General features: G+C 43.4%; 1 protein-coding gene across 2 annotated transcripts in view; it reads right to left on the minus strand.

Moving 5' to 3' along the window:
• Positions 1-3,213: 3,213 nt before the first annotated feature.
• Positions 3,214-14,358, minus strand: part of LAP3 (leucine aminopeptidase 3) — a 30,028-nt gene continuing 18,883 nt past the window's right edge. For both annotated transcript variants that reach the window (XM_053258443.1, XM_053258444.1), the window contains exons 8-13: positions 13,356-13,480; positions 12,221-12,309; positions 10,096-10,198; positions 6,092-6,171; positions 4,495-4,604; positions 3,214-3,770 (exon numbers count right to left, since the gene is read on the minus strand). In XM_053258443.1, coding sequence (XP_053114418.1) covers positions 3,575-3,770; positions 4,495-4,604; positions 6,092-6,171; positions 10,096-10,198; positions 12,221-12,309; positions 13,356-13,480 — 703 coding nt within the window. In that variant the 3' untranslated portion in view covers positions 3,214-3,574. The remainder of the gene's footprint in view (positions 3,771-4,494; positions 4,605-6,091; positions 6,172-10,095; positions 10,199-12,220; positions 12,310-13,355; positions 13,481-14,358) is intronic.

Consider the following 14,358-nt stretch of genomic DNA (forward strand, 5'->3'; position numbering starts at 1 on the left):
TTTTTCAAGTCAGATGTTCTTTTGCATGGCTTTAAATCAGTGGATGCTAAACTTTCAGAAAGTGTGCCTTGAGTCAGATCCAAAGTGAGACAGTGCCATTCACAGTACTGCATATGTGCAACATACTCTCCAGTGTCTTGATGTGACTTTGCAATGAATATATTGAAGCTTTGGGGCTAACTGCAGGGAGAACAAGCCTCGATCGTAGCTGGGTGGCCAGATCAGCCGCTCATGGGACTGCCGGCTCCGTCACAGAGCCAGCAGGGATGGTGGGGATCAGGGGCCGCATGGCCCCCGGAAGTTCCAGGATGCCCCGCACAAGCACACGGGGCATTCTGGAGAGACCCCCAACCCCAGGAGACTGCTTGCAGCCTCCCGGTTGGGGGTCTACTCGTGTGTCACTGCGCAACACATGAGCAAAAGAGGAGGTTGAGGGAGGGTCTGGGGGGGTGTTTTAGGCGGGCTAGCCGCCTTGGGAGCACGGTGGTTCCCATGATCCCTGGAAAGCAGGCTAAGCCCCCTTCGCCTGCTTTCCAGTGATCATGAGAATAGCTTCATTGAATAGAGCCAAGGAGGTAACAGAAGAACATTTTTGGAGTTAGTCAGAAATGAGGGCCTGTCATAGCTAAGCCTGAGGCCCCTTACTCCTGTCTAGACCTGTTCACATTACATTTCTTTTGGGACCCAGTCAGCCTTCCCAGAGATTTAAGTGCCCCATTGTAAACCATCCAAAGTAGAACACAGCTATAATTTCCATAAGATAATTATACATTCTGTGAAATTGTGCTTTTGGTTCTCTCGCTCTTGAATCTCCTGCCAATCAGCTTTACTGAGTCATCCCTCAATGTTGGGGGTGGGGAAAGCTTCTCTTTATCTCCGTTCCTAATTTTATCATGCACTCTGCCATATATCATAGTAGACTAGAGTCCTAAATATTTCAGCCCTTCCTCATAGGTTTAAACCATGTAATTCCCCTCTTTTAGATCTAAAATATCCTTCTTACTATTGGCTGATGAGAACTAGACACAATACTCAAAATGGGGCCACATTAGAAATGCATGTAAGTGCATTGGGATACTTCCCATTTTATTTTCCATCTCTTTCCCAATATGGAGTGTGCCTTTTGTCATTATTGCTGCAAAGGTTGACCTTTGCAGTGAGTTAACAATCCAAAAAAATTTTCTGGCTAGCTGCTGCCAGTTCAGATCCCATCATTAGGTATGTGGTTACAACCTTTGGCCACCATGCACTTCCATTAAATCTCAGCTGAAGTCAGCCAGGCTGCCCATCTCAGTCTGATGGAAGGCAGAGGCTAAAGAATGGCAATGAAAGGAAGCACTGGCAGGTTTCAGAGCAAAGCAGTATCTACTAAAGTACTGTTCCTTTATCCCAAACTGCTCCTTACCATGGCATTTTTAAAATGTGGAAGTGAATAGACTTGATATTCAGATGCAAAACTGTGATTGAGTGAGTGAGTGAGTGAGTGCCATCAAGCTGATGTCAACTGTTAGCGACCACATAGATAGATTCTCTCCAGGATGATCTGTCTTCAACTTGGCCTTTAAGGTCTCTCAGTGGTGCATTCATTGCTGTTGTAATCAAGTCCATCCACCTTACTGTTCCTTGTCCTCTTCTCTTTCCTTCCACTTTTCCCAGCATTATGGATTTCTTAAGGGAGCTGGATCTTCGCATAATGTGTCTGAAGTATGATAGTTTGAGACTGGTCATTTGTGCCTCAAGTGAAAATTCTGGATTGATTTGTTCTATAATCCATTTGTTTGTTTTCCTGGCTGTCCATGGTATCCTCAAAAGTCTTCTCCAGCACCAAAGTTCAGAAGCATCAATGCTTTTTCTATCTTGCTTCTTCAAAGTCCAGCTTTTGCATCCATAGGGTGTCACGGGGAAAACCATTGTCCAAACAATTCTAATCTTTGTAGATGTAGACACGTCTCGGCATCTAAATATCCTTTCCAAGTCTTTCATCGTTACCCTACCAAGTGCTAGTCTGTGGCGTATTTCTTGACTGCTGGATCCTTTACTGTTGACAGTCGATCCTAAAAGGAAGAAGCTATCTACCATTCCAATGTCTTCATTGTCAGTTCTGAGTCTGGTTGCTGTACCCGTTGTCATTAATTTAGTCTTCTTTACATTTAGTTGTAGTCCCATTTTCCCACTGTGCTCAACTTTCATTACTACAGCTTGCAGATAATCCACATTCTCAGCTACTGTACTGTTGTATAAAAAACTGTACTGTGGTTATAAGCTTTCATGGGTCAGGTACCGCTAAGCCATTTAGAGGTCTGGGCCAGAAGAAGGGAGAATCTTTAGTTGGGAAAATAAAGTGACTAGTGTTAAGCTTATTCTAGGAGCAGAGGATTGCCCCCTAACTTAATATTGTCTGCTCTGACTGGCACTCCTAGATTTTGGACAGAGCTGTGTTTCCCAGCTCTGCTGTGATCTTTAACTAGAGATGCCAGATACTGAATCTATGATATTTTATAGGGATGTGCACGAACCGGTCCGGAGGCCATGTTGGAGGCCTCTGAACCGGTTCAGAGCCGGACCGGTCTGGCGGTCCGGCACCGAGGGGGGGTGGTCTACCTTTAAGGGTGGGGGGGTAGAACTTACCCCTCCCGCCGCTCTTCCCCCTCCGGCGCTGTAGTTTTAAGCGAAGTTTTTTTGGCGGCAGCATTCCTTGCTGCCGCCCCTGCCCCCGTCATCGCCTGGAACTCTCCGTAATAGCAACACGCATGTGCGCGTGGCGGCTACGTCACACGCAGCGTGCAGGGAACGCTGCCGCCCCCAAAACTTCGCTTAAAACTACAGCGCCAGAGGGGGAAGAGTGATGGGAGGGGTAAGTTCTACCCCCCGCCCTTAAAGGTAGACCCTCCTTCGGTGCCGGTCCAGACCATGCACATCCCTAATATTTTACATGAAAAGCATGCCCTTTGCATTGCAAGTATGCTCCTTCCATCCCCATAGAAGGTTTTTCAGACATTTCTTGTGCTTTCTGTAGCCCAATTATTCTTCTGCCCAAGGATCTACCTTATAATTTAAAAAGGCAGCATCTTATAAGAGTTTGTATTTAAGAGAATTGCTGACATGGTAATATTCTGGTTTAGCTTCTACTTTTCAACATTTTGCCAGAACATCTGAAAAACAAATCCCAGAGTTAAGATTATAAGATTATCATCCTAAGGAATCAACAACCAGAAGTTTTCAAAATTATATTTATTGCTTGTGGCAATCTTCTATTAGATCTGAGTTACAAAGCCTGATTGTTTAAAGTGATCATCCCTTCACAATTAAATGTATAAACACAATTCTGTATGTTCTATTAAATAAAAAGGAAAGAAGAAATCCTTGCTCAGTAAGAATTTACAAAACTGATTCATCATTGTAGGATTTCTAAATATGCCCAAAAAATCATTCTGTTGTGGATATTTTCTTCATTTTGGCATTTCTATATATTTTATTATTTATGGGGACATCAGGTCATTGCTGAGACAATCTGAAAATGAACTGAAAGCGATTTTAAGGCTGGAGGTGCCACAATTACAGAACTAGCCACACTCTAGATGCCTTCTTTGTCTTGGCTCAACAGAGTAGCAAACTCTACTAGAGTCCGTGTAGGCCGCCCTGCCATGCCTTTACGAAGGTATGGCACCTCATCTTGATTTCCCATCACACCAGCAATATCTAAGTGAGCCCAGTGAGGGGCAGTCACAAATTCTCTCAGGAATGCAGCTGCTGTGCAAGCACCTCCATCTCTGATTGGAAAGAAAAAAACAATGCATTATTAGTGGATCATATATATGTATGTTTACTTAGCAGTGAGGATCATATGCCAAAAGGTACCACGAAGGTTCAATTTAGCCATCAAGCCAAACCATGGTTTACACTAACCACAGTTTAAAATTCAAATCATGGTATGAGCTTGCACATGTACAGCAGGAAAACAACAGTGATCTACTTTAGTTTCCTTCCTCTCAATCAGCACTGTTACATGAATTCACTCCTGTCTTCATGGTGCAGCACCTTTGGAGGCAGAGAATGACTAACTATGGTTTGTCAGTTCAGACATAGCACAAACCACAATTTGTAAACCCACTTCTGCTGGCTGATCATGAACCATTATTTGTCAGTTCAGACATCCTGCCAAAATATAGTTGAACTCCCTAATCATGATTTAGAATGCTGTCCAAACTGAGCTGCAATGATTTCTCTTCTCAAGACGAATCTCTTTTGGATCGAGCAAGATCTGAAGAGCCAGCTTTCCCACATGAACCAAAGCTCAGTCAAAGGGCTCTTTAAGCACTTCCCTCCCCAGTATTAACAAGAATAGAGGCTTTATCAGAGGTTTTTCCCCTTATCCACTTCATCTGACTTCTCTTCTTAATCTTGTTTGCCCGCACTTGCTGCACACATTGGAAGGAGTGGTTTTATGTCAGCAGCAGCAATAGCAAACTGGCATGTTTCAGTTCAGCAACATACCTGGTTTTCCCAATGTTGTTGAGGTCTGCAAGCTGACAGTCAGTAACCTGTTTTGTGTAATGTTCAAAGAGAGGCATTCTCCATACACGGTCCCCTGTCACAATACTAGCCTGCAAATTTAAAACATGGTGGACAGAGGAAATCAGGAACATGTAAAGCTGCTACACAGATCTCTATATACTGAACTCTTATACCAAACTTACATTAGCGCCAATCCTTTTGTTTTAAAACAAGCGACAGATAATACAAATCACAGACCTAAAGCTATACCCCATACCCACTCCTTACAACTACTTAAAGGAAAAACACAGGCAGGGAGGCAGCACCACTGGAGAATAAGGAGATGGATCTACAGCACTCTTTCCATCCACTTGATATCTACTGCTCTAGTGGGTTGTCTTGCCTTTGGCTACTCTGTTCGCCAGCATTTCCATTGTAGTATTTATTTCTCCCTCCTTTTCTGTCCCCCCTTCTGTATAAGGTGCTGCTGCTGCCATGCCACCATTACTAATATATACCATGCAACTCACATATTGTGTTTACAGATTCCAAAGAGACAGTTAAAGGATCTCTGGTAACAAACTGGGAAGCACCCCCCCCACCCGCCCAATATATATCAGAGAAGTAAATACTTATTCTGATGGACTCATGGTCCAACTCAGTATAATGCAGCTTCACACAGTTGTACTAGCCTCCATTGACCTGGCACTATATCTGGCTTAAACTGAGTTGCAACTGCCATTCTGAGAGATGCTAGAAATGCCCAAGGACATATTGCATAATTTGTCTAGCAGCATCTTCGAATCAGCCTGAGAAGAAGGCTCCAACACTACAAATTACTGAAATAATTTGACTGAGGATGTCTTACTCAGCATACATTCAGCCTGGCTCTCCCACTTTTTCTTTGGCATAAGACAAGATCAAAGGCCATTTTTGTATCCTGTTTCAACATGCCATTTGAATTTATAACTAAGCAACATGGCCCTACTAAAAGTACATCCAGGGGATTCTGGTGCTTGCTTCAAGTGTGGTGTAATCTAATACCACATTTCCCCTGTCAATAGAATGTACAAGGTTCTATTTTGGTTCTAACATTTTAAATCTAGGAATATAAAAACTGCCCTATTAGAGAAGATCAAGGATCCATCTTCTAGGTTTGCCTCCAGCAGTGGCCGGCCAAGATGCCCTGGCAAGGTCACAAACAGGATTATTTTTAAATATATATATATATTCCGCTCTTCCTCCAAGGAGCTCAGAGTTAAGATACATAGTTAAGATTCTCCTTACAACAACCCTGTGAAGTAAGCTAGGTTGAGAGAGAAGTGACTGGCCCAGCAAGTATCATGGCTGAATGGGGATTTGAACTTGGGTCTCCCCAGTCCTAGTCCAGCACTCTAACCACTACACCACACTTAAAGTTATCTGTCATAAAGTTACACTGCCAAACATGAAGTTCCATTTTTAGCTTTTGTAATCAGTCAATAACTATTGACCGATTCTCTACAAAATTTGTCTAATCCTTTCTTTAGAGCCTCTAAGTTAGGGGCCATCATTTCTTCTTATGGGCCATGAAGCTATTATCTGTTCTATAACTTACCCGAAACAGATGATTCCACAATTGATCTGAATTGGTAAAAACTCCAGTAGCTGCAGATCCTAGAGCTACCACCATGGCACCTATAGAATAATAGAGAGCTCAGGTTATTAATCAGCCTTTCCACAGAGGGTTGGGAGGCTCTCTTTTACTCTCTTCTTCTAAAGCTTTAGAAGAAAGCTTTTTGTCATGGACGGATCACCATCTGGTTAAGGTTGGACTTACAACCACCTCCCACCTCCGCAGGGGCAAGGGGCCTATTAGAATGGTCCACCCGAAGAGGTTATTGGATCTGGTAGGATTCCAAGAAGCCTTGGAGGGATTCAGTGTTGGCTTTGCCAGTGATCCTGTTGATGCCCTGGTTGAGAATTGGAACAACTTGCTCACCAGGGCAGTAGACACGATTGCTCCTAAGCGTCCACCCCAACCCGCTTCAAAATTAGCCCCTTGGTATACGGAAGATCTACGGGGGCTGAAGTGGCAAGGTAGGCAACTGGAGCACAAGTGAAGAAAGACTCGACTCGAATCCGACAGATTACAACATGGACCACATCTAAAGATCTATGCTCAGGCAATACATGCGGCAAAGAAGCAGTTCTTTTCTGCCCGCATTGCCTCTGTGCGTTCACATCCGGCGGAGTTGTTCAGGGTTGTGAGGGGGCTAGTATCTGCCCCTGCTCCCTTGAACCAGAATTTGGAATCATCAGTTACCTGCTGCAAAGTGTTTAAAGAATTTTTCGCAGATAAAATTTCTTGGATTCAGGCAGACTTAGATGGAGACTCCACAATTAATTTGATGTCTGAACTGGAGGTGTCCAACTATTCCTCTTATGTGATTCAACTGGATCAGTTTCAGTTTGTGACTCCTGAGGATGTGGACAAGTTGCTTGGGGCAATGAGGCCTACCACCTGTTCTCTTGATCCTTGTCCAACACGGCTTGTTCAATCTAGCAGGGAGGCTGTTGTAGGCGGCCTGGTGGAAATCATAAATGCTTCTCTGAGGGAGGGCAGGATGCCTCCTTGTCTTAAGGAGGCAATTATTAGACCTCTTCTAAAGAAGCCTGCATTAGATCCCTCAGAGTTGAGCAATTATAGGCCTGTTTCCAACCTCCCATGGTTTGGCAAGGTAATTGAGAGAGTGGGGGGTCTCTTAGCTCCAATCGGTCTTGGAGGAAACTGATTATCTAGACCCATTTCAAACTGGTTTTCGGGTGAGCTATGGGGTGGAGACTGCCTTGGTCGGCCTGATGGATTATCTCCAATTGGCAATTGTCAGAGGAAGTGTGACTCTGTTGGTCCTTTTGGATCTCTCGGCAGCTTTCGATACTATCGACCATAGTATCCTTCTGGAACGTCTGAGGGTGTTGGGGGTGAGAGGCACTGTTTTACAGTGGTTCTGCTCCTACCTCTCGGACAAATTTCAGATGGTGTCGATTGGAGATTGTTGCTCTTCAAAATCTAAGCTTAAGTATGGTGTCCCTCAAGGCTTCATACATTCTCCAATGCTTTTTAACATCTACATGAAACTGCTGGGAGAGATCATCAGGGGATTTGGAGCTGCATGTTACCAGTATGCTGATGACACCCAGATCTACTTCTCCATGTCAACCTCTTCAGGAGTTGGCATATCCTCCCAAAATGCCTGCCTGGAAGCAGTCATGGGCTGGATGAGGGAGAATAAACTGAAGCTGAATCCAGATAAGATGGAGGTACTTATTGTGTGGGGTCAGAACTCTAGAGATGATCTTGATCTGCCTATTCTAGATGGGGTCATACTTCCCCAAAAGGAACAGGTTTGCAGTCTGGGAGTACTTCTGGATTCACACTTCTCCTTGGTTTCTCAGGTTGAGGCGGTGGCCAGGGGTGCTTTTTATCAGCTCCAGCTGATACGCCAGCTGCGCCCGTTTCTCGAGATCAGTGACCTCAAAACTGTGGTACATCTGTTGGTAACCTCCAGACTGGACTTTTGTAATGTGTTCTACGTGGGGCTGCCTTTGTATGTAGTGCTGAAACTTCAGTTGGTTCAGAATTCAGCAGCCAGGTTGGTCTCTGGGTCATCTCTGAGAGACCATGTCACTCCTTTACTGATGGAGCTACACTGGCTGCCAATAGGTTTCTGGGCAAAATACAAAGTGCTAGTTATAACTTACAAAGCCCTAAATGGCTTAGGCCCTGGGTATTTAAGAAAACATCTTCTTCGCTATGTGCCCCACTGCCAATTGAGGTCACTTGAGCAGGTCTGTCTCCAGTTGCCGCCAACTTGTTTGGTGGCTACACAGAGATGGGCCTTCTCAGCTGCTGCCCCAAGATTGTGGAATGCACTCCCTACTAAGATACAAGCCTCCCTATCTCTGGCAATTTTTAAGAAACTTCTGAAAACACATCTCTTCAACCAAGCTTTCTCAGTTTTTTAAAACTTGTTTTTAAATTGTTTTGGCTATTTAATTGGTGTTTTATGATGTTTTAATTGTTAATTATTATTTTATGCAGTTTATAATTTTTGTTTTAATTGTTAATTGATATTAATGGTGTTTTAATGTAAACCGCCTTGAGCCTTTTGGAAGGGCGGTATAAAATTTTAATAAATAAATTTTAATAATAAAGAAAATTATCAATTTCAAAACTTGTTTTAATATTTTATTCCATGGTTTTTATTATATATTTTTAAATTTGTAACTTTTAAATATTTTAAATTTTGTACACTACCTAGAGATGTACATATCAGGGGGTATAGAAATATAATATAATAAAATAAATAAAGTTGCATGTTTATTAAGATATCACCATACACATTTACATGCAAGATACCACATACTTCATTGTTATTGCTACAGCTACAACCAATTCCCCTTCCTCACTCAATAGATGTTGGGAAACCATAAAGGGGATGAGCAAGATGGGGAGGGAAAGGGTTAGCTGGACCAGCTTATTCCTCCTTGCTCTCTTCTCTTGCTGCTCAGCCATGGCACTCTTTGCCTGAGTACATCCGGCAACCCAGACTTATACAAATAGGTACTCCAACTCCTGATGAGCATAACCTGCATGGAAGGGTTCTTATGCTGGGTGTGCCCAGGGAAGGAATGTACCTGTCAAACACCATGGCAAAGCCGCAAACAGAGGTGGGAAGAAAAGGCAAGGATGAAGAGAAGTAAGTAGAACAGGCCTATCCCCTTATGTCCTTGCTTGCTGACCTCACATCATCCACAAACTGCACTCTACATGTGGATTAGTGGCTGACATGATGCACATGTCTAATGTGAACAGGAGGGACTTGAGGAGCCACTGCTGCAGACATGAAAGCACTGCTGTTGGGAATGGACAGTAGTGCTAGAAGCATTACCATATTTCTTTCCATTTTACTGAATGGGGGAGAGCATGGTAATGTTTCTAGCGCTACTGCCCATCCCCTTCAGTGGCACTGCTGCTTCTGTGTCTACAGCAGCAGATTTACAAGGCGTGCACCTACAAGTATTTTTATGCCTGCTCAGGTAATTTCAGATTCAGCTCAGACTGAATCAGGAAGGTCCCACTCTAAATATACGCACACACACACAGCCTTGATACTGCCACCTAGAACAAAACTCATTCCGCACACAGATGAGAAAAATTAGAGAGAACACTGTTTACAAGTCACTCCTGTTCAGGTTAGGCATGTGCAGCAACCAAGACACAACATGTTCGCACAAGGAAGATCAGACCATCCTAAACATTTGTGCCAAAGTTCTCTCTGCCTACACAATCAGCATGGTGTTGCTAGGACAGTTTTTTAAAAACAGGTTTATGGCCAGTGCATTATTATCTAAACACTTATGTGCTGGTGCAACAAACTCTTGAGAGGAGGCTATGCAACAATCTGCTGTGCAGCAGACAACTGTTTCAGCAACAGGCTGTGGAGAGTTCTCCTTTGTAAACAATATTTTGCATCTGGAGGAGATAGTGCTTCACAAGACAGCTCATATTCTAGGAATATGGAGGAGCAAAACTACAAACAAGTACAAGTTAGTTACCTGTTAATGTTGCCGCATCTACAATGGCCCTTGGATTAAAAGTGTGTGCGTAGCAAAGAGCATCAGCCAACACCAACCTCCCCTCTGCATCGGTGTTGTCAATCTTTCAGGACGAGAGGGGAAAACACACAAAGCTTTAGAAATCTTTACTTGATGGTCATAAGCATTCTTTCAATATTCTTGGGATAAAACGACATTAACGAACAACATTAGCATTCTGATGCCACTTCAGAGTTTTCAAAGCATTGCACATTCACTCTCTTAGTAATCTTCACATCAGCCTTGTAAGGTAGGTCAATATTATGCTCTGAGGAGGCAGAAGGTGCCTAAGGCCACCTAGTGAGGCCTGGTCTACCCATGTAGCAGAATGAAGTTGTAGAATCCTGAGGCATACTGTGCCGCTTCCAACTGCATGTGTGGGATGCTGTTTCTTGGAAATACATAAAACGCTATAAGTAAATAATGCTTAGCATTTGTGCAGCACACTTTTTGAGTGAGCAAAGCACTTCACATTGAAGGGCAGTTTAGACACTTGTGTAACATAATATAGCTTGAAACATATAGATTAATAAGAATCAGTATATCATAGGTATATTAAAGTGTATCAGATTCAGCTCTGACCTACAGATGCAGAATACAGAAACAGCTGGGAAAGAGCACACAGATAGGAGGGTTCTTGTTGCCTGGACAAGATAAAAACACAAGAAAATGGTTGTGTGTTGTCAGAGGGAGGAGCAGAGCTATGCTCAGAAGAAAAAGTTGTGTCTAGAAAACATGTAGAAATACAGGAAAGGTACAAGCTGAATATGTTACAGTGGACAAAAGGGGATGAAAATTATAATTTTAGGTTGGGGGTGATTAATGTATCATAACACAAGAACCACTACATGCCCAAAGTTGAAATAAGGTCTCTTTAACAAAGAGGTATATACAGATAGTTTGATAAAGAAGGGGTTGGATTCCACCGACTCACACATGCAAGTTCATACCTGCTAACATGTCCCTATTTTCCCATTTAGGTGAAAGGGAAAATAGGGACATGTTGGCAGGTATGCATGCTGTCTCTCTGATAAATGTCCATCATAGTTGTTTGAAGCTGATAACAGTTGCAATTTATTCTGCATCTGCACATCACTAAGTGATGTATTAAATATGACAGAATTTACTTTTAGCTTGGTTTGTATCTTATTCTTTGGGCAAAGGGTGATCCAATTGGGAAAACCTGGAGACCCACCCTTGCAGCTAGGCTACGGCCAGCTCAGAATACAAGGAAAACAAATTTACTTTGGAAGGATTCAATTTCTCTTTCAACCTGCATTATCTTGATAAAATGAAAGTTAAGTATTATTGTCCTCATACTGCAGCTGGGAAACCTAGACTGAGAGAGAGTGGCTTGCTCACAGTTCAGTCTCTTCACCATGACTCCACACCAGCTCTCTAGCACAGGGTTTTTCAACGTGTGGGTCCCCAGATGTTATTGGACTTCAACTCCCATAATCCCCAGCCCCAGTGGCCTTTGGTTGGGAATTATGGGAGTTGAAGTCCAGTTACATCTGGGGACCCACACATTGAGAACCCCTGCTCTAGCACATCAGGGAGAGAGGACAGGACTGCTCCATGTGATGCTAGTTTAACATGCAGAGGGGTTAAGGGATTCTTCACACAAGCATTCAGAAGTCCAATCTCTTTCCGCACCGAGTCTGAAGTGACACAGCCCCTTTATGTATTTCTGTGTAAACCGCTTTGGGAACTTTTGTTGAAAAGCAGTATATAAACAGTCATCGTATTTGACTCCAACCAGCTCACAACCATCTTGTTCTGTTAGATGTGTAGACCAGGCCCAAACTGAACAAGAATGTCATCTGGGAGCTTCTTGCCTCATACTTCCCAGCCATTACATTATTCTCAAAACCATCACTTCTGCATGAAAAACCCTGGCAAGCTTGGACACTAGGCCTTTCGAGATGACTTTTGCAGACAAGTCTACCTTATGCCAATTGAGAGCTATGTTTTCCCCATGGGGACTGATGTAGCAAAAGCCCTTTCACAGCTTGTGGTCTTGCTTTCATCCACTAAGCACCACTTGCTTTGTTCAGACACTGCTGAATAACCCTCTTAACCATACCTGGATGGTCTTCCCATTCCTGGCCTTCACCACATCTCCAGGCTTATTTGCCTTCCCACTGGGCAGGTTTTCACAAAGGGGTGCCAGTCCTGAGATTCAAAGAAGTCAGCAATTATTGCAAGGAGACATTACACTAAATGCAACTGGTGTTTGTTTCAAAACGACATTACTAAGATGTTTAAGTTTGCACTTCACGACCGATTGAAAACCTCTGTATCACTGGCATTTTATTTATTTAGAAAGCTGTATTCTTCCTTCAGTATCCCAGTACCTGCAGCTAAGACCCGGTTCATCCTTTCACTTGCCCCTGAATAAAGTTAACATGTGAAGGAGGCATCTCAGTGGTTGTAATGGTTACCAGTCCCCACAGCAGTACTGTACAGGCAGCTGCACCTAGAGATCCCCCTTTCAGCATTCTCTTCACCCCACAAGTGGGGCCATGAGAAAGTGGCCAAGGGTCACTGACTTCATGGAAGCGTAGCCCTTTGCTGTTTTTTCACTAGAGGAACAAAATATTTCAAGCTGGGACAGGACAGAGTTCACTCCTTACCTGATACACAGCTGGACTGGACTAGACTAGATGAGAGACCTCAGAGGCGATAGCTGTTTAAGGGACTAGCAGCACCCTCAGTAGCTGGGATGCTTATTTCCCCATGATGCCTCATTAAGAGGCAAACTTGAGTCCATCTACTTGAATGTCTCAGCTGGGAACATTCTCAGCTATGGAGCAAGCTTTTCTTTTGATTCACCCTTGCTGGATCCTACATGCCATGCCAGTCAGATTTCCAGAGAGCAGTTGAAAAACAAACAAGCTGGAAATGGGGCAGGCCTATTCTGAATGAAAGTTTAGGGAAAACCCACTGTTCAGTGGTAGCACATTGGCTTTGCATGCAAGAGATCCTAGGTTAAATTCCTTGGCATTTCCAATCAGGCAGCAGGTCTGGGAAAGTCTTCTCTGTCTCAGATCTTGGAGAGCCGCTACCAGTCAAAGCAGTTAGTTCTGGTTTAGGAGGACCAGTGATCAAACTCAATATAAGAAAGCTTTATATGTTTGCAGGATGGGCTGTATACATCATTATAACATCCCCTGTAACATCTCCCATGCATTTTTCACTACGCTTCCTCTTTCACTTACCAATTATTTTGATGGGTAGGCTTAGTGCTGCAGCTGTCACGATAGCTGAACAGATGGTGGCTGCTCCTCCCATATCAGCCCTCATGCTATCCATGTTGGCAGAAGGCTTAATGGAAATGCCACCACTGGGAAGAAACAATCACACATTCACAACCAAATTATAACAAAAACTCAGATTCCAAAGTTTAACTGATTCAACACCCTGCCCCATCACTCTCGTCTTACCAAAATATAGTTTTGCTGGGTACTGACCAACCATTTACATGGATAGTGTGGCATCATATTATAAAGGTCACATACACTTGAAAGGGAAATTCTGCAATCAGGAGACTAGATTTCTACCAGAATTCAAAGCATACAGAGACAGCCAGGATGCTGAGATCATTATACTTGAACATACCTTTTTTTCAAATGACAAAACAGAGTAGCACAGGAATTCCTGGATTGTATGCCATGCAACAAAACTTGTGCAGACTATTGGTACTTCCGATGAAGATTTTTTCAAAACAGACTATTACCTAGGGAGTCTGTTAAGTTTCAGGTTTCAAGGTTCCTGTGCAGAGTGATTACCTCTTACTCATGAGGATTCACTTCCAGCAAACTGGCACCACCAGCATCACATCAGCTATTTGACATGATCAGCATCTCAGTAACAGTTGTTAAGAATCACACTCTGAGTCTGTGGAGTTTTCATCAGCCCACATTGTTGTATTTACTTGCTTTTGTATGATGGATGCCTGTTGCAGTTTGTGATTACACGTGGAGTATTGTCATACCCTGTACTGTGACTCTGCATTGTTTGCTTTGCCTACTGTTCTCAGTTCTTCACGGGTTTTGTGTTGTATTCCTTGCACACTGCATGATCACTCTGGGCTCCCCTCTTTCCTGCCAGTCAAGCTGGTCATTCTGACATGTTAGATTGGCTTCCTTTGAACTGTGCCCACCATAGCCTAGCTCAGACTCTGTAAAAATCTTCACAGCAAGAGATGCAGGATCACCTGAC

This window comes from Hemicordylus capensis, chromosome 5 (assembly GCF_027244095.1).
Source record: "Hemicordylus capensis ecotype Gifberg chromosome 5, rHemCap1.1.pri, whole genome shotgun sequence".
Lineage (NCBI taxonomy): Eukaryota > Metazoa > Chordata > Lepidosauria > Squamata > Cordylidae > Hemicordylus > Hemicordylus capensis.